Below are 27864 nucleotides of genomic sequence, written 5' to 3'. Positions count from 1 at the left end.
AACCCCTCCCCTTTCACGTGATTGGTTACACGCTCCAAACATTATCATGTGACAAGCAGTCCAACAGACAAACAGTAAGGATACGGAAGCGGTGAGTAGTGTTTTGGGGGAATTTTGGACATCTTTTATTTAATTTAATCTAAGTATATTTACATACATATTTTAAAGAATACGTTGCGTAGATTTAAACCTTTGGTACAGCACCAATGCGCTCCTGCATATTCCAAAATGTACGTAATAAGTATGCGTTTGATGTAAATCATGTGCTCTTTCGTTTGTAGTTAGCTTGTTCGAAGTGACATGAGGATAATTCATAGACGCACTTATAGTGAGCTGAGTTTCTAATACAGATATAAATATACCCGGGATGACCAGCTCTAATAAACTGGAAGCTCTGGAGATACTAGGAAGCACAGGGATGATTTCCTGTCGAACATTTTATTGTACTTTCCCATTTATTTGATATTCATTCACATGCAAGGACCACTGACTGTATACAAACATACAGTAGATATCTTTTGACAAACATGGACCAGTGCAATTAGCAACCATGACATACAGGAGTTTAGAAAAAAAGGTTAAATGACAAAGGGGATTTGTAATAAATAGAAGCATGCAGAATTTAACTGAATAACAACAAATATTGCTTATATAGAGATAACATTAATAAATTCATATTGCTGAGAGATTCCAGGGGTCTGTTATTTCTTAGATGTTTATAAAATAGGAAAAACTAGTTCATTTTGTTTCCATGTGTCAGGACTCAGAATGGCAGCTGTCCTTTTGTGTTTTCTCCTGGCTGTGCCAGTGCTGCTTGTTACCTCCAGCCCAATTCATGACTCTGACAATGGGACTGTACCACTAGTGCTCTGGCATGGGATGGGTAAGTGACTCTGTTCTGTGTTACTGTAGGGATATATTGGAAAAAAAATCTTAAAAATGGCACCTTTATAGTCTTCACAGAAAAAAAAATTAAGCATAAGCCACCTTTCTGAAACCACACTACAAACCAGTATTCATAATAACCATAAACACACAGTACACCAGCTTATGAGCTGATGCAGAGTGTTTTAAGTTCCAGAGACATATATAAGGGGTTGCTGACTGTTAAAGGTCTGATATGTAGAGGCCCATGCAATTGTGTCATTTGTTTTCTAATTCAGTTTTTCAATTCAAATACTGCAAGTTGCTTAATCAAAACTATGAACGAAAATAAATTTTATTGTGGACAAAATCACAACCAGATTGATTTATGAAACCATGAAACATCCAGTGTTCCTCTTTTATTTTGGCTTAAGAAACTTTAAGATTGAAAAAACTCACCTAACTGTACATAGTTTCTCTATTATGCTTAAACTGAGATGCATATTTAATCTTCAGCTCATTTTTCACAATATGTAAATAGAACTGAATAATTTGCATGTTTTTATGTAAACCTGCCATGAAAAGGATCTTTAAAATCTCATGTGTGGTAATTAAGCCTGTTTTTTGGTTTGTTTGTTTGTTTTAAAAGATGCATCCACAGATGTGTAGTTATTGGGATTGTGTTGTGTTTTACACAAAATAATCTAGAACAGTACAAAAAAAGTTAACTGTGATGCCCCCACTGTTCAGTACACATTTGAATAACTTACCCTGGTAACATGTGATTCATCGATTCACGTCACTTCCTGCTGACGAAAGTGAAAGCCACATGTTTACAGCAATACTGCAGTGAGATAAAAACCTGAGCTGTAATGTGAGAGATGAGGAGTGTGCTTAAAACTGATAGGCTGCTCATTAAACCCTATAAAAGATGGAGAAATCCCACCTGAGGAAGTGAAAAGAAAAACACTTTCTCTTCTTCCTCAGGCAAAAAAAGACACTACCTCTAACTCAGAGTACAGAAGATTTTAGAGCTTAAACCAAAGAAGACTGTGCTCTGCACTGAGCCTCTATCTGATTTATATGTATTTAAAATAAGCCATAAAAATACTGTGGATATGCCTGATTCCCTTCAATAAAGTTGGACGATAAGGCTTGTGTTTATTTGTATTTTCTTCATCAGGTGACTCGTGTTGCAACCCTTTGAGCATGGGCTATATAAAGAAAATGATTGAGCAGGAGATCCCAGGAGTTTACGTGCTCTCAGTGATGATTGGAAAAAACATAGTGGAGGTAACCTCACGCTGTAAAGACATTTATGAAAGTGAAAATATTTTCTGTGAAGAAAATGGTCTTTGCATTAGTCACATGGTAATGTTAGAACAGTTCAAGGAATTTTCAGGTATGAATTTATATTTTTGGGCTCTACGTTTGCACTGTTCAAAATAATCCTTATTTTTACCTCGATGCATCTCTTTGAAATAAGATAGTTTAGCTCCTCCCTATATAAGGACAACTTTCTTCTGATTGGCTGCCCCTCATAAACAGAAGGTTTCTGGACAGAGATGACCGTATTACAGAGTCACGAATAGAAAGGATAGATGTCTGATTTCATTATTGGAAGCTTTAATTTAATATGAGCATGCAACCCAAAAAAAACCCATGAAGTTTTCTCCTGTGAATCATCAGGAAACAGACGAAATACCGATCCTTGCTTTTTTTAATTCTACATCATAAACATTAAATTATGCAGCTTTGTGCCTGAAAAAATGATATTTCTCATTATATTAATGCTCAGAGCTCATTAAAGAATATTTCTTTTTGATAAAAAAAACAACAAACAATAACTTAGCTTTAGATTGTGGCAGTGGTAGAGAGATCCGTTGCGGTTTTAACAGAGCTTGAATGTGTTTTCTGTTTTTCTGCTCTGTACTTAAGAAGTTATAAAGACTCACACTTTTTTTGAAAAGTGCAATTTTTAAAAAGCAAAATTTTCCCCTCATCGCTGTAATTAGTGGAATATTAATAGTATGAAAGTAAAAATTTAAATGGCATTAAAGGTAGAGTGTGTGAAATCTCACCACTAGATTTAATAGATTGCAGACTGTAGAATTCAGCTTTCTTAACCTTCCCAATTAAAGTGCATCATTCACAGTGACTGCAGGCTGTTAGTCTTTACTTTACCTTAGAAATATACCGGATGGCCATATGTATTTACGATTTACTATTGGACGATTCTGTAAAAATTAGTAAAAAGAGTCCGATACGAGTCAGTGAAGCCCACTTCTGTCCACTGACAGCAATACCGAGATGAGTTGTTGAGGATATGCTGAACTTTTCTGTCAGTAAGTGCTGCTGTTTTTGCTGCTGTTAGCCTCTGTTAAGTGCTGTTACCTGGCATTTGCTGCCATTACCTTTCATTAGTTAAACTCTCTTTGAAATGTATGTAATGTTTTTAATGTCTCAGACACTCGTATGATGTGAAAATGTCAAGTTTTTTATCAGAGGGAAAATGCGATATCTTTAAAAAAAAATGTAATTTAATTTAATTTTTTAAGGACACTCTAGCTCAGGGGTGTCGAACTCCAGGCCTCGAGGGCCGGTGTCCTGCAGGTTTTAGATGTCACCCTGGGTCAACACACCTGAATCAAATGATTAGTTCATTACCAGGCCTCAGGAGAACTTCAAAACATGTTGAGGAAGTAATTTAGCCATTTAAATCAGCTGTGTTGGATCAAGGACACATCTAAAACCTGCAGGACACCGGCCCTCGAGGCCTGGAGTTCGACACCTGTGCTCTAGCTTAACGTTAGCTGGCGTAACGTTAGCTTAAAACCAGCTCTTGTTGTTTAGCTGGCTCATTGTCCAGCAATGGAAGGGTTACATGTTTAATCTGGTGACGATAAGTAATTGTGAAATATTGGCGGATGTTCATCTCGCCCTCTGTATTATATGTGTCAGTCTCTACAAGGTGAGGCAACACAGCAGCTTCCACAAACAAGCGCCCACTCCTGTTTATTTTTGATAGATTCATTCTAAATTACTTCACTACCTTCAGAAGATGACTCAGGGCCACTCGTCTTCTCACAGAAACACACAGTAAAAGTGAATATATGACATGTTTAATAAAGAACGGCTTTTTTTTCTTTAACAGTCCCACAGCAGCTTTCCACATGATGTGTGATGGCTCCTATTCTGTGGTATTTGCAGTAGTAGTGACATAAGTTACATCAGAAAAATGGCTCCTTTGCAGCTTCACTGTGTGACTCCTCTGTGTTAATATTTATACCAAACCTGCACGGGTACGGCTTTGATCCGTGGTGACGCCGTAACTTTATCTCTCTGCTCGTTTTCTTCTTTTAATCTGTCACTTGTGATTTGAACTTTTCATGTTTTTCCTCCTGCAGGACACAGAAAATGGGTTTTTCTCAGATGTGAATGAGCAGGTGTCCATGGTGTGCAATCAGCTGGCTCAGGACCCCAAGTTGAAGGGAGGATACAATGCGATGGGCTTCTCCCAGGGGGCGCAATTTCTGTATGTAACTCCTGTTCTGGACTCTGGTTTTCTTACTTGTTATGCGAGAGAAATTGGAAGCTTTGTGTGTTTGAAAAAAACCCAACTCTCGGGCCTCGGCACGTTTCCCGCTTGTAGTTTTTGTCTCCTGACTGAAATGAGGAAGCTCGCTCTGACTCTTTGACCCGGTTCCTCTGTTCGCAGGAGGGCTGTGGCTCAGCGCTGTCCCTCTCCACCAATGAAAAACCTGATCTCTGTTGGCGGTCAGCACCAAGGTGATACTATAATGATAACTTTAGCTCACTTCCCTGTGAGCAGAGCTGACCAGATATATTCTGATGTAAAAGTAGTGTTTAGGTTTTTTTTTTTTTACCCTTCAGCCAAAAAAGGCTGATGAGGTTTTGCCATCACCCCGCCAAGCGGGCTGGCGCCGTGAACATGATAACTAGAGAACAGGTTGACGTAGGATTTTCAAATTGATACCACAGGTGTATCAACTTTAAATCTCAGTGACCCTAATATAAATGTCAAGGTCGGACATCAACTAACGAAGGAACTTACCTACTATGTTCAAACTTATTTGATAAGAGCATCTACCAGGAGGCTGAAGGGCCTCGCTTTCAGATCTGAACTCAGTAGTTGCAAAGAAAGTTAAATTGAAAACAAAACTAAAAGCTCTTTTATGATGTAGTTAACTTGTAAAATAAAACTCAGTCTATTCTCATTAAATCAGCTGCACATAAAGGTTTAACCTGACTCTGTAGGTCCTTCTCTTTGATGTCCGACTTGTTATTCTGTTCTGCTCTATTTACACATCACAGGTGATCTTTGAAAACAGAACTCCTCTCCTCAAATTAAACACATTCAAGCCTCTATGTAAAGATGTAAACAGCTCAGTCTCCCACTGGAGACTTATTAAGAGCCTCAAGTGCTCTGTGAGCCAGACCAGGGAGCTATGGGAGTGAATGGTCCAGGTTATTTCCTGACAGTTTTCTATGCTGCCTACTAATTCCTGACAGCTTCCAAACAAGCTGGCATCTAACCCTGTGTGTTTTTCGAATCCTCAGGTGTGTACGGGCTGCCCAGGTGTCCTGGGGAGAGCTCTAAAATCTGTGACATGATTCGTGAAGCTCTGAATAAGGAAGCTTACTTGGGCTGGTTTCAAAAGCAGTAAGTTTTCCGTCTTGCATCAGCCTGTTGTGCCTGTTGTTCCTGTTAAGTCATGTCAAGCATCTCGTGATGAATCGTTTCTGTGTTTGTGGTTATCAGCCTGGTGCAGGCCCAGTACTGGCATGACCCTTTGAACGATGATCTCTACAAGAAGTACAGCCGCTTCCTGGCCAACATCAATCAAGAGCGGGTCAGTAGAGCCAGAACAGCCCTGTAGTCAGTACAATGAGGTCACAGAAGTGTAAACAGTGACTGCGTTAGGAAAACAAAAAGGAGATTGAGGGTTTTTTTTCCAGCATTTCGGTGTTTATCGGCAGCTGGAGGACTGAATCTACTCCGTCTCTGCCATCTGCTGATGGAGACAAAGAGATGCAGCTACGAATAACTATACAAGTGGACTTTGGTGCCTAAGGAGTTTAGTTAATCGTTAATAAATGATTTATTGTCGTCTCAAAGATGAGTTATAACCATGAAATGTTCTCAACATATAACACACCTTTATACACTTTTAGATTTCTTTATTCTCCATTAAAACTATAAACAAGTGAAAAAACAGAAGGCAACACAGAAGAAAGACGGCTGCTGCTACTGTGTAAGATACTTAAGTCCAGTGAAAGGTATTAATTAAAAGACAATGAGATTACACCCTATTAGTGCTTAACAGTCTGCTCCAGGGTCAACATGTCCAGAAAGAAGAAAGTCTGTGTCGTGCCATCAGCGTGAAACTGAAGTTTGCCGACGTAAACTGCTTTTTAGATCGAGAGCTTAACCTTTCATTAATAGGATCAGATTAGACTGTGTGGCTACAAACTGACCTGCAGGGTTATCTCTGCCAATCCATAAATCAATCAACTTCTGAATAATCGCTTAATAAAAACCAGTCAAAGAGCTATTTCACAATTTGGTTCTCTTCATACTGAGCTATGACACAGAAGAGAATGATTTGTTCACATTAATTATGTCTTTTAAACTCTTTAAGGGTTCTTTATTAGAGCAGGGTGCTAATTTGTTTTTAAAGTAGTAGCCTGGGATTGTTTGAGGTAGAGAAAGCCACACAAGACACATGGAGACATTTAATTGTATTTATATAATTCCTGAATCTGATTGATTTTTTTAAAATCTTCGTGCACATCTGCAAAGTTCTTTTTCTGTTTGTCGAAAAAAAATTATTTTTTCTACTAAAGGCGGTGAACGAGACTTACAAGAAGAATCTTCAGCAGCTAGAGAAGTTCGTGATGGTCAAGTTCCTGCAGGACTCTGTGGTGGATCCTGTCGATACTGAGGTACCAAACATAATGCACGTAGTTATTTTAAAAATTAACAGAACTAAAAACACAATGTGAAGAAAAAACTTCAGTGACTTCTTATTCAAAGTGTCTGTGTAATGTGTTGAAGAGATGTAAGCTAAAGTTGAATGAACTGGAGCCAGCCTGTACATTCATGTAATACCAGTTTACACCACAAGATGGTGCAGTGAGTCAGTGCAACCTTTATTTAACCATCTAAGTACAATACCAGTGGTCTGGTGAAACACCTTGTAAGGAAAGAGCAGTAGCACTTAACTGAAATCATCCCAGCATACACGCTGGTAAAATTCTGTCCCCTGATGGCCAAGGTTTTCGCTAAATTCTGCACAAGTCAGTTTCAAAAAATACATTTATAAAATCAAAGGTTAAAAGTGCTGAATAAAGACCAGTCACAGTCTTGTCCCGATTCTTCTCGCAGTGGTTCGGCTTCCTGAAAACTGGCCAAGCCAAAGAGACCGAGACTCTACAGGAGAGCGTTCTCTACAAGGAGGTAATCACTGCAGGTTCTCTGATGAGGGAAGAGAGCTGACGGTGTGAGCAGTACACACACTTTATTATCCAGTGTTTCCTGTGAATGTGAAGGCTAAGCAGTCACAAGAAGGTGGTAATCAGATTTATTTGTCAAACCGTGGTCTCAGTCTGTATTTGAGTATATTTATGAGTTTGCTGGTGTGCAGCATCTGCCAATGAGACACACGGAAGATATGTGTGTGCATTTACAACAATATAGACTTTTTTTTTTTTTTTTTTTTTAAAGGAGCAACTTTATTCCTTCATAATTTTTTTCCCTCGTTGGTTGCAATTTTACACTTTTATTGTTCTGTAGGCATTAATGTGAGAATCCAGAACAGGACATATTTTTATGAATGTACTTATAAACCTTGGGTTGACTTATTGAGTTGAGGCGAGCACTGAGCCTAACTGGGTATGGTGAACTTGGTTTGTACAGGGAGTGCAGAATTATTAGGCAAGTTGTATTTTTGAGGAATAATTTTATTATTGAACAACAACCATGTTCTCAATGAACCCAAAAAACTCATTAATATCAAAGCTGAATGTTTTTGGAAGTAGTTTTTAGTTTGTTTTTAGTTTTAGCTATTTTAGGGGGATATCTGTGTGTGCAGGTGACTATTACTGTGCATAATTATTAGGCAACTTAACAAAAAACAAATATATACCCATTTCAATTATTTATTTTTACCAGTGAAACCAATATAACATCTCCACATTCACAAATATACATTTCTGACATTCAAAAACAAAACAAAAACAAATCAGCGACCAATATAGCCACCTTTCTTTGCAAGGACACTCAAAAGCCTGCCATCCATGGATTCTGTCAGTGTTTTGATCTGTTCACCATCAACATTGCGTGCAGCAGCAACCACAGCCTCCCAGACACTGTTCAGAGAGGTGTACTGTTTTCCCTCCTTGTAAATCTCACATTTGATGATGGACCACAGGTTCTCAATGGGGTTGAGATCAGGTGAACAAGGAGGCCATGTCATTAGTTTTTCTTCTTTTATACCCTTTCTTGCCAGCCACGCTGTGGAGTACTTGGACGCGTGTGATGGAGCATTGTCCTGCATGAAAATCATGTTTTTCTTGAAGGATGCAGACTTCTTCCTGTACCACTGCTTGAAGAAGGTGGCTTCCAGAAACTGGCAGTAGGACTGGGAGTTGAGCTTGACTCCATCCTCAACCCAAAAAGGCCCCACAAGCTCATCTTTGATGATACCAGCCCAAACCAGTACTCCACCTCCACCTTGCTGGCGTCTGAGTCGGACTGGAGCTCTCTGCCCTTTACCAATCCAGCCACGGGCCCATCCATCTGGCCCATCAAGACTCACTCTCATTTCATCAGTCCATAAAACCTTAGAAAAATCAGTGAGATATTTCTTGGCCCAGTCTTGACGTTTCAGCTTGTGTGTCTTGTTCAGTGGTGGTCGTCTTTCAGCCTTTCTTACCTTGGCCATGTCTCTGAGTATTGCACACCTTGTGCTTTTGGGCACTCCAGTGATGTTGCAGCTCTGAAATATGGCCAAACTGGTGGCAAGTGGCATCTTGGCAGCTGCACGCTTGACTTTTCTCAGTTCATGGGCAGTTATTTTGCGCCTTGGTTTTTCCACACGCTTCTTGCGACCCTGTTGACTATTTTGAATGAAACGCTTGATTGTTCGATGATCACGCTTCAGAAGCTTTGCAATTTTGAGACTGCTGCATCCGTCTGCAAGATATCTCACTATTTTTGACTTTTCTGAGCCTGTCAAGTCCTTCTTTTGACCCATTTTGCCAAAGGAAAGGAAGTTGCCTAATAATTATGCACACCTGATATAGGGTGTTGATGTCATTAGACCACACCCCTTCTCATTACAGAGATGCACATCACCTAATATGCTTAATTGGTAGTAGGCTTTCAAGCCTATACAGCTTGGAGTAGGACAACATGCATGAAGAGGATGATGTGGACAAAATACTCATTTGCCTAATAATTCTGCACTCCCTGTAGTACACAGAAGGCCTGGAGCAGGTTAGCTGCAGCACAAGTTACCATGGCAATGGAAATGAACCACCTTTGTAACACTTAGGATTACCTTGATAAGTATAGATCTCTGCTTTTGTTTTGTCTTTTTATGCCTTACCAAAAATTCAGAAGCTTTTTTTAAAATTTTTTTATTTTATTTGCCTTAACCACCTTACGATGGTTCTGCATGTAGCAGGATATATCTTAGTTCGGTTTTCCATCAGCAAATGTTTATTAATCAAACTTTGTTGCATATGCCGGTTGTAAAACAGACCCTGTGTGTGTGTGTGTGTGTGTGTGTGTGTGTGTGTGTGTGTGTGTGTGTGTGTGTGTAGGATCGTTTGGGTCTGGCAGCGATGGACAAAGCAGGGAAGCTGGTTTTTCTGGCCACCGAAGGCGACCACCTCCAGTTCAAAGAAGAGTGGTTCAAAGCCAACCTGCTGCCTTATTTACACTAAAGCAGCTCCATACTGATAGTCTCAGATTGCTGTAGCTGCAGTTGAAATCAAGAGCAATAGAACGCCAGTTTAACAGGAAGCTCAAGCTTAGCAGAAAGCATCATTTACTCTTTTTGCACTGATCATTTCCAGCGTGTTGGCTTTTAATCTGTGTCTTGTGATGCCATCATAATTTTAGCAGTCACATGTGCAGTTTACTGATGAGGTCAAACACCATTCATCATTGTTGGCAGGTTTTACGGGGGTTTTTAAGCCACTTTTGTTTTGCCTCATTTGGATCTTTTAACTGTGAAATAATGCTTCTGTACAAATAAAACGTCAATAAAATAAAGACACCCAAATACTTTGATTTATTGCAACATTTTTAATGATGTCTCCAGTAACTAATGAGCAGATTTCTGAGTTTGGACCCCCCAAAAAAGAGAAATTAAAGTGGTAAACAAAAACAAGAGACATAAAAGAAAATTCAGCGAAGAGCTCCACAGCTACGAGAGCTGCAGACATGAGAAGGAGCAGGATGCTGATGGTCAGGCTGATATTCGAAGACTATTCATAGCTGTACAGGTGATTACAGCAGGTGTTTCCAATCACTTACTCCAGTCTGTTTTCCTTTACTTTTTAAAATTCACTTCCACCGACTTCCAACATCTCTTTGCTCTTTATCACACACTTTTCTTAAATGCCTCCTAACATGGAATGTTTTTTTTCCTTTCATTCAGGAATGTCCTGTGTAGATTTAAGTGAAAACGTACTTTAAACCGTTCAAACATCATCTAGATGGATTTATGCTTTAAAAATGATGTAAGAGAGAATGTTTTTGCACAGCTTGCTTTTACTCTGGTTTTATGTGCTCAGAGAACTTGTTTTACATCATTATCCACTATGAGTCTCATGGTTGCAGTCATCAGTGGAGATGATATGGATGCCTCTATCCTCTTTAAAAGGGCTTTTTTTGACAAGTGCTTCACCAGTGAATTGCATATAATGGAACAGAAACCTTGAGGCCACAACTTAAACACGCCAGCCCCCCAGCTGACCAGGAAGAAGGGAAAGAAATGAGCCTGATTGGCTGCAGAGGAATCAACATTGCCTATTCTAAATTTTGCTCAGCATCATCCAGATAAATTAAAAAAAAAAAAAAAAAAAAAATGCATACAGAGCTTCCCAGCTGTTGGCAAAACTCTTTTCAAGTGTTTGCAGGGAAACCCTAATTTGAATGACAAGCTGCTCCCTGCTGATTGGCTGGAGGATCTGCTCCAGATAAGGCAAGCAGCCCTCTAATTGGCTTACAGAAGGAACAGTTTAAGCTGTGATTGGCTGATAAGGAAGGAGGGGAAAGGTCTGAATCTCAGTGTACTGTGTGAGAGTTAGCTGGTGGGGTTGTCGATCAGTCAGATAGGACTCTGCAAAAAAAAAAAAAAAAATTAAAATAGACGAGTGGGGATGGCGTTGAGGAGGGGCGGCCGTTTTAATATGTTGCCCCAGTTTATCCGGCAATCTCTGTTGCTGTGGTGACGAGCTTACTGCCGTCCCAGACGGTCTTGAACTGCTCGGGTACAGGGATCTCCGTCTGAAAGGGAGAGACACACAGAGGGTTTTTGTCAGATCAAACAAGCTTTTTCAGACCAGCTTTGAATTCTTATCGTTTATAGTCAGCAGCTGATCAGCTCGGCTCAGGATGAAGACTCGATAAACGGGCTATTCTGGTTCTGGTCAAAGGTTCCTAGCAGCACTAAAACGAGGATGGGAGAGCTTTGCCCCCCTGTTCTTAACCTCATGTTCTCATTATTTAACAAAAATCCTAAAAGCAACTACGCCACAAACCTGCTCGCCACACTCAAAGATGCACAGTTCAAGGAACACTTCGTGGTCTAATTAAACATGCCGAGCATGCGAAGCTGAAAGCAGCTCAAAAGATCAAATGCACACTACTCGCTGGACCAATGTGACCGTTTGCATGTTAACGACTTTGACTTCAAACTTCTGCAAGGCTGGACTTTTATCCAAGACCTTTTATAGAGAAATTCATAATTGATGTGTGACGCTTGCCTCACAGACACTAACAAGTACCTAACGAGGCTGAACGTGTTTGTCTACCCAGGAGAGTTCAGAGCTCTCATAAAGACTTACTGCTCCTTCTATTTGTATTATTCGATTGACTTCTTTCACTTTATTTTCCTAGTATATTTGATTTTTAACTTGAGGTATGTGCCTACTTGTCCAGGTCTTCCTTGAGAAACAGATGTTAATCTCAGTTGACTTTCTGGTTGAAATAAGGATTAAATAAAAGCAGCAGAACTGAGAACTTAGTGATGACAGCATTTACAAAGCCAAAAATACCCCATAAGGTTTACAGAAGCAGTAAGGTTGCTTATCACAGTCAGGTGAGGTCCTGTTTGTGTCACGTTAAACTTCCTCTGCCAAACAAATGAAATCAGAGATACTCACAAACTCTCCATCTTTGTTGGGTACCAGCACGTTCATCTCTGAGCTCTTGGCGCTGATGATCTCACACTTCAGAGAGTCCTTGCTCAGATAAATGTGGCAGCCATCTGTCTTGTTGATGGAGATAGTTGGGACCTTCCCCATAACCTGGAAACAAAAGGAAAAAATAAACAGTAGACCCTTTGGCTAAAAGCTAGTAACTTTATCAGGAAGATGATACACAATGCTGATCTACAATCAGCTTCTACAAATCTCCTCAAGCCCAACACTGCACCCAGCTGACAGTGAAGCTGCCAAAAACCGAGCAGCTTGCAGTTTCCAATATTTAACTACATGAATAATAAACAGAGTTCATGAAAAATGTATAAATCCTCAGCAGAGAAACTACAAAGAGCCGAAGAATGACGGGGCAGCAAAAATCATTCAGTGATCTCATGAAATGCAACAAACAGTGAAAAGAAACAAAAAAAATCATGTACACACCTGGATCTTGACATCCTTGCAGTTAATCATCTCCACGATGCCCACAACGTCATCAAACACCAGGCCCATTTTCTTACAGTTGTCTGTCGGAGAAAAATAAATAAGTATATTTAAGAGAATCTTCTAAGCACCGAGCTCATTCTTCTGCCTTTTATTCACTTATGGCGGCTGTGTCGGCAAATATAAATAAATGTTTGGGCATTATATCAGGGGCAATACGAGAGCCCTCGACGTGTGTGTTTCTGAGGAGTGAGTTTCCTTTCTTACCTAAAGTGATGGAGTTGATTTTGCCCTTGACCTGCAGGGTACTCTTGTTACACTTGAAAGCATAAACCACTTGCTTCAGCTCAGTGTCGCTGATCACCAGGTTCTGAGCATCCTCCTGGTTCTCCTGCAGAAAGCAAATGTTAAGAAAACAGAGAAAAAGAATTAGAAAAAAAAAAAAAAGGTTTGTCTGAGCCAGAAGCAAGTTTAAAAATCTATTTTGGTCATTTTGGCCCCTTCAACGTACCACTTTCCACTTCTTTCCTTCCAGCTCCAGCACAGGGGGGAGCTTACGGGTTGGTGTGGCGGATGCAGCAGGTCTGGCGGCGCTTGAAGCGAAGGGTTTTGGTCCAGAGCGCACTGGAGCGCCCTGACTCCTCAGGTTGGGGTTCTTGTGGGTCTTCTGGTCATCGGACACATGCTTTAGTCCTGCAGGGGTCAGGGAGAGATGAAACATGCACTGTTAGTCTGAGAGAGGGAGCGTTACTTCATCCAAAGCACATCTAATTTATGTGATAACAAAAATAAATAAATAAAGGAATGGAACCCATATATTAATAAGTGTAAATGAGCATAAAAGTTTAGAACTGAAATAAAAAGGTCTGTCTTAATACACTGTCTGCCCTTCATACCACGTTCTGCCATCAACTTATTTGTCCAGAGAGGTTCATCAATACTGATTACTACTCCTTGCATAGAGTAATGATCAACAAAAGGAAAGAAGGACCAGAGGAGACTCCTTTATATGATTTACATCAACAAAGCCTTTTTGTATTGATTCATGTAGCTCTGCTACATGACTACTGCTGCACTCAAATCCTCAAAATTGAGGCCAGAAAAAAAAAGTATCAGCTCCTCTCATCACTGTTGGTTGGAGCTGTAGTTACCCACCCCGGGTGATGTCAGACCCCTTGTTGATGGAGGCGAACAGGGCGTTCCGATTATCAGCACCGGCGTCCCCAGCGCCGCCAGTGGGTCCGCTCAGGTCAGCGGGAGGAGGGGGTCCAGGGGGAGGTGGGGGAGGACCGCCAGCAGGAGCGCTGCGTGGAGCAGCACCGGCTGAAGCTACTGCACCCTGAGGAAGAAGAGAAGAAAACGGTTAACAGGGTGAATGGAGGTCATGAAGGACACACTTTTAGCCTTTAAAGCAGACAAAGGAGAGCACACTCACGAGACTGGAGTAATTCTCCCCTCTATAATTTAAAACCGGACTGTTTGCATTTCAGGGGCAGTTACACCACTTCTCCCTGTGTTTGCCTCAACCTTGTGTGTAAACAAAAATAAAGTTTATTCTGAAGGGCTAAATTTAGTTTAGCAAAAATAGAGCTCAAGTTCAGTTTCAGGATTGTTTTGTACCCTAAAAGCTCCTGCTCAGGGGCGGCATATTCCTTCATTGTGCACCACAAGAAAGGAAGTCCCAGAAATACATATGCAACAGGGCAAGCTGCAGAAATCATGCAACCTTATAACTCTGTAAGTACAGACAGTACAATTTTCTCTAATGCCAAAGCCCAGTTTGCTCTGGCACAAAGTATTAGTATTTTAGTATATTAGTATAGTATTAAAACTGGCCCTAAGGTAAATGTGTTAATTCATGAGTCAGGTTGCATTTGATCACTTGACAGCTGCTTTTTATGTTTCAAGTTGCAGTAATTTCCTTTTTGATTTTTTTTTTCTCTCCTCCTCCTTCCTTTGGAAACTCACAGTCTTGCTCCAGGTCAGTCCGGTGGTGTGTTGCTCTTTGATGTAATGCTGCAACGCAGTCCAGATGGAGATGTAGGCTTTCACCCAGTCCACATGCACCTTGTCCCTGTGAAGACGACACATGATTTTATGGCATCGTTTTTTAGCTCTAGCAGTTTTTCTTCCTTTACTTAGAACTCACAACACAACTTTATTTATTCTCATTGTGCAAATTGCCTGCCTGCTGTATGACATGTGAACATGAGCTGAGAGTACAAACAGTCTGCCTCACTTTCAGGCTTTTATTACAAGTTTAAACCCAGGAAGTCTGCCACCGACATGCTTCAGTGTATCATGTGGCAGTGCTGACTCAGTAAAACCGTGGGGCACCATAACTTGAAAAAGGAAAAGAAAGGATGGAAGACAGATGGGTCGAGCAAACTGTTTGGCTGCATTTAAAAGTTCTTTTGACCCTTTTGTTTATTAGATTCAACATAAAAAATAAAAACATATGATATAGTTTAAAATGATAAGAACAAACTGTGGAAGAAATCCCAGCAGCTTTGTATACAAATTAAATTTGGACGGCCCATCTGCTGCGGACAATGAGGGAAACAGGCTTTAATAGTGGAGGTTTTACTGACTTGTCCTTGTAGTCCTTCAGCACACGGTTGGTGTAGAACGTGGCGGCGTCCTGCATCTCCTTAACATACGGGCCTGGTTTGGGAGCCTGACACGAAGTACAAAGGTTTAGATTCATTTCGTAAAACATACCCTGTGTGTAGTTTTTGCCTAACTGAGCCAGTTTGTTTTGTCATATTGCTTTTATTATATTGAGCAGTCCAGTCCACTTTGTTTAAGCATTTTGATCTAGGTTGTACTTAGTGTTTTTGGCTGCGGTAACATAGGAACTTCCCCAAATTTTGGGATAAATAGAGCCAGTCTTATCTCGTATATCATGGGTGGGAAACCATTTAGTCCAAATGTCCACAGAGAACGTTAAAACAAAAAACAAACAAGCAAAAACCCCAAACACCGGATAACTGAGTTTGAACTTAGTAAGATTTTAATTGTAACCTGTAGCTAACAATTTAAAAGCACAAGCACCATGTCAGCATTTAGATTGCTGGTAGATCCCTACCTGACATGTACCACTATAGAGGTCACTTGATGAAATAAACAGTATTAAAAATCAACTTAAACAGCAGTGGAGAATCACTGCAGTCATTTGCTTTGACATGCCTCCTGCCCCTTATTGTTTTGTTTTCCTTTCGGACTGTGGACCAGGTTTTTCCTGTCTGTCTTTTAGAGTCGGATTAAACGGATGCAGAGGAGTCGGGTATGTTTGAAGAAAGGGGAAAGTATAAAACTAAAGCTCAACATTTTGAGAAATTAAAATCTTTGCTTCCCCACGAGTGAAGCCTTTAATTAAAGACTAATCCATCCTACTGCCATAAAGCTACACCCACAATCTTTGCAAAAAGAGGCTTTGTCCAAAGGTCACAAAAATCAGTCTCAACATGACTAAAAAAAATAAATAAGATAAAGACGTATTAATCAGTTTATCAGCTTCCTTGTCTAGCTCTCATTAGCAATAAAGAAAAAAGAATGACTGTTCTTCTGAAATATGTACTGCTGTCACAAATGTTTTGCAAAGCAAATGAGAAGTTTAAGGATACAGAGGTAGGCGGACAGAGAATGAAGACATTCATTATGTGTATCTGAAAATCTGATCCATTATTCATAAGTCTCAAAAAACACAACAGCAAACAATGAATGAATCATTTACTGTAACAGCAAAGCTCTGTTGTTGGTGCTTTAATGTCAGCCAAGAAACCGTCGCTCATCAGAGACTGTTGACAGAATCAAAGAGAGGCCTGTTTCCGCCCATTATACACTCATTTATCCACATACAGAGTGGTGCCAAAACGGCTCTTTTCCTACCCGTTAACCTCTCTCAGCCCCTGGACTCACCATGGCAACCCATCCAAGGGCAGGCACACTCTCGCTGACAGCGGAGAGGTGGTTGAAGAGCGGTGAGCTGCGGTTCTGCTCCCGAAACGCCTGCACCTGCTGGATCACGCTGGACACGGGCTGCAGGAGAGCCGTCAAAACTGCCTGAAGAGTCGAGAAAGGACAAAAGTTTAGCACTCGATATCAGCAGATACCTGAAACTTAAGAATTTGTATTGAATTGAGTCACAACTCGAGGAAAAAAGAAAAAGGAAGAAGAAGAAGAAAGAAAAAAAAAAACTCTTCAAATTCTCCAACTTCTGAAGCAAATTAACAAGGCCAATAATCCCACTAAGCTTTCTCCATCACAACTAAGCCGAGCTTGAATATTTAATCTTTACAGCAGATTTTTAAATCGAAATATAATTAGGCAGAAATATCACAACACAGAACCTGTACAGAGAGGGAAAAAAAAGAAAGAAAAAAAAAGGGTTCGTCCATTTAAACTGCAGACGAACACAATAAATAATGCACAAAGTTGAAATTGATCAACAGTGTTGGTCAAGTTACTTGAAAAAAGTAATCAGTAACTAATTACTGATTACTTCCCCCAAAAAGTAATCCGTTACTTTACTGATTACTTATTTTCAAAAGTAATTAATTACTTAGTTACTTTTTAAAAACACGATTTACAACCTGAATAGGTGATAAAGCGATAGATCTTTCAGCCCAATTCTACTTTTTCTACATAATCCATCATACAAAATGTAATCAAATGGAAAAGTCCCTTTTTAAAACTTGTTTTATTAGTTTTAATCTTTTAACTTTATGCATCAAGCAAAAATTAAATTATATGCAACATTCTCTGACTAGAAGAAATTTGTTTAATATTTAAACCTATTTTCTGCACATTCCAGCACATAAAAATTTTTTTTTTGTGTGTGTTTACACTCACTCTTTCAAATAGATGCAAGTAAAACACAGCAGAAAATAAATAAAGTCAAAGACTAGCGGTCCTTTTGCTCTATTTTCACCTGTAAAGCAGGAGTGGGGTAGGCGGAGGTTTGCCCTGGTACAGGTGTGCCGCAGCGGTCAGTGGAAGAATCCGCGAGTTTCTCTGAATTTCCCATTATGTCACAGCGCACTCGGTGCTTGCTTGGAAGTTTAGGGGTTTTTTTCGCTGTAAAAAGAAGTTTTCTTCCCACGCACAACGGACACTAATGTTTTTGTCACTTTTTATGGAATCAAACTTAAAGTAAGGTCAGTACTTCCACGCTTTAAACGCTGCACGCTCATACTCTCTCCCGCACTCGATATATTATCCATTGTTGCTCTGCACACAGCTGTTTTCACAAACGTCGCACTTGCTTATGTCACTGTCATGAGACATTCTCGCAAAAAAAAAAAAAAATCAAGGTTTTAGTAACGCAGCGTTCCTACGGGAAAGTAACGGTAATCTAATTACCATTTTTGCAATAGTAATCTCTTACTTTACCCGTTACTTGAAAAAAGTAATCGGATTACAGCCCATCTCTGTTGATCAATCAATGCGGTGCTTGCTCAACTTAAAGTTTTACAGAGTGTGTTTAACTCACATCAGAGGGCTTCTGGGAAGTGGAGGCTGTGATGAGAAGCTGTCTCTCAGTGGTGAACCCCTGCTTCATCATTTCTGCCTAAAAGAGGGAAAGAAATGTTACATTAATTTATCATTGTGCCATTTTTTAATCATCTTTCACGAACACTTTTAACAGAAACTACTTTTAAGGGACTTCATATTTAGAAATATTCAAGTCTTGCCAACAGGGGAAAAAAAACAACAACAACAACAAAAAAAAAACAAACAAAAAAAAAAACATGGACTTGGAAAATGAGGAATGTCACTGTAAATGTAAAACAATGCTGCATAAAAGAAGCGATTAAATCAGCAGCGTCAACTGCAATTACGAGATTCCCTGCAGAGTTTTGCATGAAGCACAAACAAAAGGCTGCGTTAGTCCTTCCACAGGCTGCACCTGCTCTTCTGATCTGCAGGTGGAGGCAAAAAACCTCCTCCATCTGAACCTCCAATGTGCTCATCAGGAAAGAAGAAATGTTTACTTGTAGCCAGTAAATATTTCTACAATGGCTGCTGCAGTTAAAGTAAGCTTTTAGGAATCATCTTTCCTAGGAAAGAATTAAACTCAGCTCCGGTAGGACTGGTGACCAATGCCTCATGTAAATGTGTAATGTCTGAACTTGTGACCTACATGTTTCTGGACGTCGCCCCCTATCTTCTGGCTGAGGAAGAGGTACTCCGCCAGAGGACCCTTGATGATCTCATCGAAGCCCTCGACGTGCGCAGATACAGCTGCAAAGATAAAGAAGACCGCAGGGATTAAAAAGAAATACATGTAAAGATTTTTAAATTGGCGGGGGGGGGGGGGAATAAAAATCTAGCAAACACTGAGGAGGATTAAGGAAACAGATTAGAGAGAGCTGACATTTGATACACAAATGCAAACTTCAGCCACAACAACTGAAAACACTTTAAACAGCAGGTGGGCAGAATATCTAAACTGTAGGTGGATACATTACACACATTACATTAGGGGCGATTATGGCTCAAGAGTTGGCAGTTCGTCTTGTAATCGGAAGGTTGCCGGTTCGAGCCCCGGCTTGGACAGTCTTGGTTGTTGTGTCCTTGGGAAAGACACTTCACCCGTTGCCTGGTGGTGGTCAGAGGGCCCGGTGCCGCCAGTGTCCGGCAGCCTCGCCTCTGTCAGTGCGCCCCAGGGCAGCTGTGGCTACAATGTAGCTTGCCATCACCAGTGTGTAAATGGGTGGATGAATGCAGTCTAAAGCTTTGGGGTCCTTAGGGACTAAGTAAAGCGCTATACAAATACAGGGCATTTACATTACATTAATGTGGAACTGATATCTTTACTAACAACTACTCGGGTTGTCTAATCTGCATGAAATTCCCCAAGTAACGCTCAGCACAGCAACACATTGCAGTGAACCATGGCTAACACACCAAGAGCAGCTAAATCTACCGCTGCAGAAGCCTAGCTGCAAACGCCAACAGTAACTGACCGAAAGCCATAATCAACAACATCAGAACATTTTAGTGATAAATGACCCCACTCAGTCATCGTATGTGCCAAAATAATCTAGTGGCTTTTGTGAGCTCAGAAGCTGACTTCAGCACAGTTTTTAAATGGACTAACAATGAGGTGGAGTTGTTGCTGTGAGTAACACAAAAGTACAAAGTTGCAAAAGCGAGTGGGAATTAAAGAATTTGAAGAAAAGCTATCTGGACCATTTACAAACTGATATTAATCTTTAATAGGGCTGTCAAAATTGAGCGCAAACAAAACAACTGCTGTATAATGCCCTCCGCTATCTTAGTTTAACTGGTCACATGACTGCATCACATGACTAAAATCTGTCATCGTTTTCGAAAAGGCTCCGGTTTCGCTGTCCACACTGCCAGAAACTGACTTCAGCGCAGTGATACATTTTCATGTATTAATGCAAACTTCACTCACTGATCTCTAAACATATTATTCAGTGTATTCTTTAACAGTAATACCTCCTCCATCTGAACCTCCAGCGCTGCCTCCAGGGCCTGACATGGCCTCCAGGCGGCCCACCGCCACCTCCAGCCGCTGCACCAGACTCGCCAACTCTGCCATACCTGTCAGAAAGAGAGGACATTTTTGTGTTTAATAAAAAGGTTAGCTGTGTCACGCTGGCTACCACTATTGGGAGGGAGGTCCCAGGGACTAAAACACAGGAAGAAAGAAATCACGATAGAAAATGATCATTGATCCGTCCTATTTATATACAGTCAATAGTAACATAGACAGGAGGATGCATTTCTTTAGAAGTGCTTGCTTGCATCAATCTGAACCTACATTAGTGAAGTAGTGCAGAACTACAGAAATAGATTAAACTGAATCACTAACTGCCATTCAGTTTATCCTTCATCAGTTTCGATTCGAAAAAACAACTTTATTCAGTATTGCGATCCCAGAACCTATTTTTGTTGTGTTAAAACTACAATGCAACGTGTTTTACTGACTTCATTTGGCTCTACAGCCTGACTTATCATCTGCTTCTTGGTGTTGTTTCAAGTTTTTAAATGAGCTGCAGCTCATTTAAGGTTTGCCTGTTTAAACCAAACTTTAGAAGAAGAAGCCGATTTCTTATTGTGAATTTTTAACATCTACAGATCACTTCTTCCCGAACAAGCCACCAAATCCTTTGTGTTTATTACACAGTTGTTGTTAACACTGTTTTCATAGGAACTTTCTGTTCAAGCTAATTGGGGCCTCGATTACACCTGGGACATGCAGTGAAGGAAATTACTGCAATTAAAAAAAAAATTAAAACAGCAACAGTGCTCTGAATGCTGCCCATATTTGTCTTTTGTACCAGAAACAAGTTTACATGTGTGCATTTACTTCAACAAGTCCCATATTTCAGGTTTAGATCATGTTGCAATAGAATATCAGCAATAGAATAGAAGGGCTATTCTATTGCTGCTCTTAAACTCCTTCATAGCAATATTGTCCAGAAACTGTGTGGGGAAAACAGTCCAAAAAAACTGATGTTTCTGATTATCAATATTAATAATTATAATATAGGATAAAATCAGTGGCGGATCATTTGAAGCTTTTCTTTTTCTCCTAAAACTAAACAAAGCATTTATTGCTTAATCCAACAGGTCTCCAACAGGTGCTTTTGCAGAAACTTTAAAAGCTTTAACAACATTTTGCGTGCATAACAACCTCCTACAGGTCACAACTAACATTTCAACCACATACGGCAAACGGCTAGATCCTTCCCCCATCTGACATAGTGCTGACAGTTATTTATTCATTTAATAAATAAATCCCTCAAGTTAATTAGACGTCATTAACAGTAGGTAGAGTGGTGGCCCCATGATCGGAAGGTCGGGGGTTCGACTCCACTGAACGGCTACCCTGAGGTACCCCTGAGCAAGGTACCGTCCTTACACACTGCTCCCCGGGCGCTGCATTGGTGGCTGCCCACTGCTTCACTGGGTGAATGGGTTAAATGCAGAGGAACTATTTCCCTATGGGGACACACACACACACACACACACACACACACACACACACACACACACACACACACACACACACACACACACACACACACACACACACACACACAATCCTCAATATAATGTACCCTCCACACCACTATTAATCAATGACCACAACAACAGATTTAAATTGTAATCATGAATTTTCTGTCTTGCTACAAACCAGACAGTACTAGCTTCACAGGAGTACTAGATAAAGAGATTAGCCTCTACTCTTAACCCCTAGGTTACTTTAACCACAGGTTAAAGTTTCCATGAGTACACGACTGTCTGCTTGCGTTCATGTGGTGTAAATTCCATCAGTCCTGAGCCCGAGGCTCTGTGGGGACATCCACGGAGACACTGCACCAAAATGCACCAGCTGCTAAAGCAACACCCATACACTATTAAACTTTTGACATTTTATTCCTCTCCATTTTTTATTGTTGTGACTTTAAAATCACAACCATTTGTGATTTTAAAATCTGGATGTCAAACCCAGGACCATCTGTGCATAAGGTGAATGTGTTAACTACACTATGAAGCCAATGATGTCACCAAGAGCCAATATTAGGAAAAACTGAGTATTTAGAGTAATCTAAAGCCTGAATTTTTTGGCTCACATGGATCACTTGCACATATACTGAAGCTTCAGTCAGGTCTGAAGACCAGTCAGTCACTACCTGGCAACCACCAGATGGCTTCCGATTGTCCAGCATTTTTATGACAAGGGTTACATTGTCGCCTCTTTCTTTGGCAACGAGAAAGAACTCTGAAAGGTTTGGCGCTTTCATTAGTGATGACATGTAGCTCAACAACTTCAGGTAAACTCTTAAGTTTTGTCTGTTTTAATTTGTCTTACTTCCTCCGAAACGGAGCACTATTTAAATATTTAATTTAAAAAAAACATTAAAAACAAAACACTTCCTGATGCTTAGGCATCACACAATCAAATGTGATTTTGGCACATTTTTTCTGGACAACCCTACACCCACATTTCCACCTTTGGAGTATAACAGGAATGACTACTTTACTAACAATGATGTCAGGAGATTATAAAATCCTCCCATTAAGAAACAGCACAGAGTGAATTTCAGCTGGAAATCAAACTGCCTGCACAGACATAATGAAGGTTTTGTGCCGAATCGGCCACAAGGACAGAACCCTCGACTGTTTGAATAAATTGAGCCAAAAGATGTAAATATGCTCATTTGCAAGCTTTAAGGAAGTCACAGAAAAATCCACCTATTAGTGTTGAGGTTGAGTAACAAAAGAGGAAGAGCAGGCCAGAACTTGCTGCGTAAAGCTATGTAGATCGTTGCGAGTTACTACAGAGAGATCCCAGCTATGAGTTTTAAACATCCAGGTACATCGCACAAGAAAACAACTTAAGGTCAGCAGCACCTTTGGAGCAAAAAACATGCACACGGATACTCCTGATTTAACTATTCAAAAGACATGATTAACTGACTCCAATCCAAGTCTAACACATAAAGGAGTACTCACAGATCCAGACGCACACCTGAAGAGAAAGGCTAACATTACATGAGGCAGCTGAAAGCTGACACTGCCCTTACCTGGGCCACTGAGAGCCCCTCCAGCCTCGGGTCCTTATACCTGGCTGTCGCTGAATGGATCCACACAGACCACTCTCACTAATGAGCAAGATAATGCTGCAGCCAACATCTCACTTTCACTCCTCAGTGAAATCTTTACATATCAAATGACTGAGATGTTAAATTTTTGGCTGTGACCAGCTTATAAAATCCTTCATGTTGAGAAGCGGCACTCTGAAGATGCTCTGAAGTCATATCAATGGGTGTTCAATACTGTTCCAATTAGCCACAGTCACTCATCGGTTTATCAGCAGCAAAATAATCAGTAACTATTTTGAGATTTGAGTTATGGTCACTCAAGCAGCCATTTAGTTTAACTTTGTATACTTCTTTTTTTCCTTCCAAACAGCTGATTGTTCATCTACTGAGGTTTCAGACAGATCTGATGACAACAGCATTTTCTTACCCCACATCTTAAACTAAAAAAAAAAAAAAATGCAAAGGCTTGTTTAAGTTTAAAACCATCATAAGGAACATGGTGAACAAGATGCATGGATCTTTTTCCTTAAGAACCAACTTATTGTGTGTGTGTTTGTGGGGGGGGGGGGGTATATATCATGTGTGGATCTGATATTTTATGTTGCATTTGTTGCAGTTTTAATGATGCTTTGAGTCTGCATGACTCCTACCTCAGACTTCCTGGTTAAATAAAGGTAAAATACTGCATCACTAAAAATCAGCATTTCGACTTGATTTCTGATCATTAAATAGGAGAGGCAGTTATGCATTATATCAACCCTGAGGCTGTTAGGTGAATCCATTCAATAGAGTTATCAGCAGGTGAGGTGGCAAGACATTACATGAAGTTATTTTTAAAAGACTGCACTATTTCTTCCTTTTACAGCAGACTGAATAAGAAGCACACAATACCTAAACTTCCCCTTTTCCTCTGTCTTTCACAGAGAGTTACGCATTAATTTGTGCAGCAGACTCTGAGATGAATTAGATCACAGCAGGAAACAAAAGCCCTCTCTACCCTTGACCCACATTCTGTTTAGCACCACGGCAGTGAGCATTTATACCTGCATATACCAGAGTCCAGCACTTCCTGGTCTCATGAGACATGACTCACCTGCAGCACAGGGAGGGAGCGGCCCCTAAATAGTGTAACAGCTGGGAAAAAACAACAACAACAACAACAACAACACAAACCCAGCCCTGTAGATGGCTAACTGTTGTTTACACCAACACTAACAAACTTTATCCATATCTAGCAAATTGCAAATCCCAGAGCAAAGCACATTTGAGTTTACTTTATGCCCAGTTACTTCACTTCAAATGCTTATTTTTATGTGCACCAAAGCAAAGTGGCGGCGTAGGTTCGGGCCAAGTGCTGACCACCAAGGAAACGCTACAGACGAAGACAAAACCAGAGACGTGACGGCAGCCAGGGAGTCATTCCTTCAGTTCTATTTTCCTTAGATTAAAGCTAAATCTGTAGCATGTACAATTATAGAAGCTTGTAGTTCATACCAGGAGTATGAAGGCACACTTTCAAACAGTGCAAACAAATGACTGATGCTGCAATAAAACTGGGAGTTTTGTAAAGTTGTTGCATGCTCTTATCTCAATCATTTGGTGTAAAGTGATCATAAAGCTCAATCAGCGTGGTCTTCCTCACGTAGTTTACATATTGCATTTCTTTTTTTTTTTGTCTCAACTTATGCAAATATTAAAACTCAAACACATTAGTACTATCAACAACCAACAGGTGCATTTACTCCCCTTTTTATTCCCTTTTGGGCTGGTTTTTCAGAACAAACCACTGCACAAACAAGAGCAGGTGTGGCCAAAAGCCTGCCTTCAGCAACTTTAGCTTTTTGTACATTTCCACGCAGTGCACTATGGGAAATTAGCTTAAAAGGAATCTACCTGTCTCCTTGCAAATAGTGACCCCAGTCTATGCAAAATCTTAACGTCTGACTACAAATTCCAAGTAGTCTTTAGATGAGGAGTGGCAGTCTCTCATTAGTCCTCTAGTGTATTGTACTAATGAATAATACCTTTGTAACTAAAAATCTGAAATCTGCCTATAACCCTATCAAACTGATCTCATCGACCTCATTTGTTGTCTATATTGAAGAAATGTTGTGCACAGAGCTCCCATCAGCATGCAGGGGCAGTGAAGTAGGTTAGTTAGGCCTGTGTGAGGGTTTGTGTGTCTGCCTGGGGGCAAGACGTCCAGACATAAAGGAGCGAGCGTCCACTCCTGCATTTGCAACCTTAGTTTTTCTTCCAAATCTATTTGCATAGGGAAACACTGTTTGTAACCGTGGCAGACATGGAAAGCAGGGCGCCCTCCCAGACCTACTTCGGTGGGCTCAAAGCTCAACCAAATCGCGCTCAAGCCGCTGCTGATAATGCGATCACCGGCTAAAGCTAGCCGTTACAACTTTAGCCCCACCACTCAAACCTCAGTTAAACAGTTTTATTGTGTACTCGTGGCTCTTGAGGTTAAGAAACACCTTTCTCAAGTAACGTTATAGTGTCCTGAAGAGTTACAGATTAAGAAATAGCGTTAAGCCGTCCTGAAGAGCCGTTACACCGCTTAGAAATTATTTAAAGGGGGTACAAAATGTGCCACAACACCAACGCCGACAACCAGAGCTAGCTAACGTAACCCCAGATAAACCTCCTCTTCTTTTTTTTTTTTAATTACACCACCTTATTCAAAGTCGACACATATTTAAAAAGCTGGGGTGGTGTTTTTATACGTCCCCTCCCTGCTGTTGAGCGTCTGCTGTCAGTTTGACCATTTCCTGGATTTTTTTCCTCTCTCTCTCCTCTGACACACACACACACCCCTCCCTGTGTCAGCTAATGCTGCACTACTCTGCAGAGGAGGAAAGGGAAGAAAAGAAGACTAAAAAGAGAAGTTTCCACTTTTAATAAGAGAGCACAGCAAGACGAAGTAAAGGCTGACTACAGGGCTGCAGACATGTTAACGGTTTAAGTCAGACCAGCGTCAGCTTTTGCGGCTAACCTCGGCTAGCCGGCTGCGTTAGCATCACACCGAACTCAAGATGTAATTTCTGAATGATTCTCGGTGAAGGAGGAAGCGGCTGTGCGCTCTCTCTCTCTCGTCTCAGATTTAATTTTCCGCTTCTGCAGAAAGCCGTAAATCGAGTCACAAACCCCGCAGTGCAAATACCGAAAAAGACAGCACACCGGCTGCTTACCTGCTAAACTGGTCGAGCAGTGATTCTGTCCTTTATGTTGTCGCTGCTGCGGGAGTGTGCAGTAAGCAGACTGGGCTTCGTCTCTTTCTTCCTGTATGTCGCTGAATTTACCCAGCGCTCACCGCGCCACGTTTCCGCCCTTGTTCGCGCAACTAATTCCTTTCCCATATAAGGAGTGCGAGAGGCAGAGGGCAACAATATACGAAGAGAGGCAGAGGGGAAAACATAGAAGAACTAAGTACTTTTCTTCCCCTCGTAACAACATATATGCAGGCAGTGAGATATGACATCATAAAAATAACAGAAGAGGCAGCGCCTCTAAAGGAGAAGTTCCTCCGAACATTTGCAGGAAAAACACACAGAGTTGTGCATTTCATATGGTGTGTTTTTTCTTGTCTGGACATGTTTGCCCCACTTTGCAGACTGGAAAAAAGCTGTCACACATACAGAAAACATGGACACAACTGTGTAAATGTGCACAAAAGCAATGAAGTGACTTCACTGATTCAAATAAGGGCGACAACTAAGGGTTCTTATTATTATAACCAAACAATCTAGCGTTTGTTTTACACAGAACAGGATATAATAACCCCCTTAGTTATTCCCACAAATATTCAAACAAACATATTTATATATGGTCTGTGTGGAGTCACTAAAGATGCTTTTAGCACTTCACCTACTTCCAGTGTGAATGGAGAATCTGAAAAGAAGCAAAACTTTGACTGCAGAGACTTTGAAAACATGCAAATATTTATCCTGTCTTCTTATTTACCTTATTTTCTTTGGCCGAAATAAAGATTTCAATAAAGAAGTCACATTTTTACAGAGATCACCTAAAAGCACATGTAAACTGTTTAAACATTTATATTTATCTTACAAGTCACTTGTCTAGTCTTAAAAATAAATATCCATCCAGTGATAGGAAGTGTTATAAACAGGCATTGCTCCACAGTGAGGAGGAATAACAGGACAGAGAAGGGAGACCTGGATTATCATCTTTTAAGGACTCCATTATCTCCCAAAATGTGCAAAGGACAAACCATCGAGAGCAGCAGGCTTATAAAAGTAAATGAAAAGACCAACCAGAGGATCAGTCCAACGATACACGGGTGTTTGGATCCCCTGTAATCAGAAAAGTAAATGTTATACCGACCCTATAATATGTAATGAAAGCGCAACATAGAAATTTAATTATTTTCCAACCAGGTGATGAAGCAGAATTTTTGTGTAATATAAAAATGACTCATCTCCATTTCAGAGCAAAACAAACACCTCAAAAGTTTTATCCAGGCAAAACCTTTTCCCACAAAGTT

The 27864-nt window shown here is 40.5% G+C and overlaps 2 protein-coding genes across 2 annotated transcripts; one reads left to right on the top strand and one right to left on the bottom strand.

Moving 5' to 3' along the window:
- Positions 1-10986, top strand: ppt1 (palmitoyl-protein thioesterase 1 (ceroid-lipofuscinosis, neuronal 1, infantile)). The gene is made up of 10 exons (XM_084920249.1): positions 1-91; positions 761-883; positions 2048-2157; positions 4272-4399; positions 4583-4653; positions 5446-5548; positions 5648-5738; positions 6733-6831; positions 7274-7345; positions 9715-10986. The coding sequence occupies exons 2-10, from the start codon at positions 769-771 to the stop codon at positions 9835-9837; spliced, it is 912 nt and encodes a 303-aa protein (XP_084776375.1). The 5' UTR covers positions 1-91; positions 761-768; the 3' UTR covers positions 9838-10986.
- Positions 10182-26702, bottom strand: cap1 (CAP, adenylate cyclase-associated protein 1 (yeast)). The gene is made up of 13 exons (XM_084920245.1): positions 26552-26702; positions 20236-20340; positions 18911-19011; positions 18260-18337; positions 16687-16830; positions 15357-15442; positions 14734-14839; positions 13921-14104; positions 13277-13458; positions 13033-13156; positions 12766-12848; positions 12286-12429; positions 10182-11407 (listed from the first exon to the last, which is right to left on the bottom strand). Exons 2-13 carry the CDS (start codon positions 20336-20338, stop codon positions 11324-11326), a joined length of 1419 nt encoding a protein of 472 aa, XP_084776371.1. The 5' UTR covers positions 20339-20340; positions 26552-26702; the 3' UTR covers positions 10182-11323.
- Positions 26703-27864: the final 1162 nt, after the last annotated feature.

The sequence above is a fragment of the Perissodus microlepis genome, chromosome 22, assembly GCF_051167445.1.
Source record: "Perissodus microlepis isolate ML-2025 ecotype Zambia chromosome 22, ASM5116744v1, whole genome shotgun sequence".
Classification (NCBI taxonomy): Eukaryota; Metazoa; Chordata; class Actinopteri; order Cichliformes; family Cichlidae; genus Perissodus; species Perissodus microlepis.
This window is presented reverse-complemented; position numbering and strand designations above follow the sequence as displayed.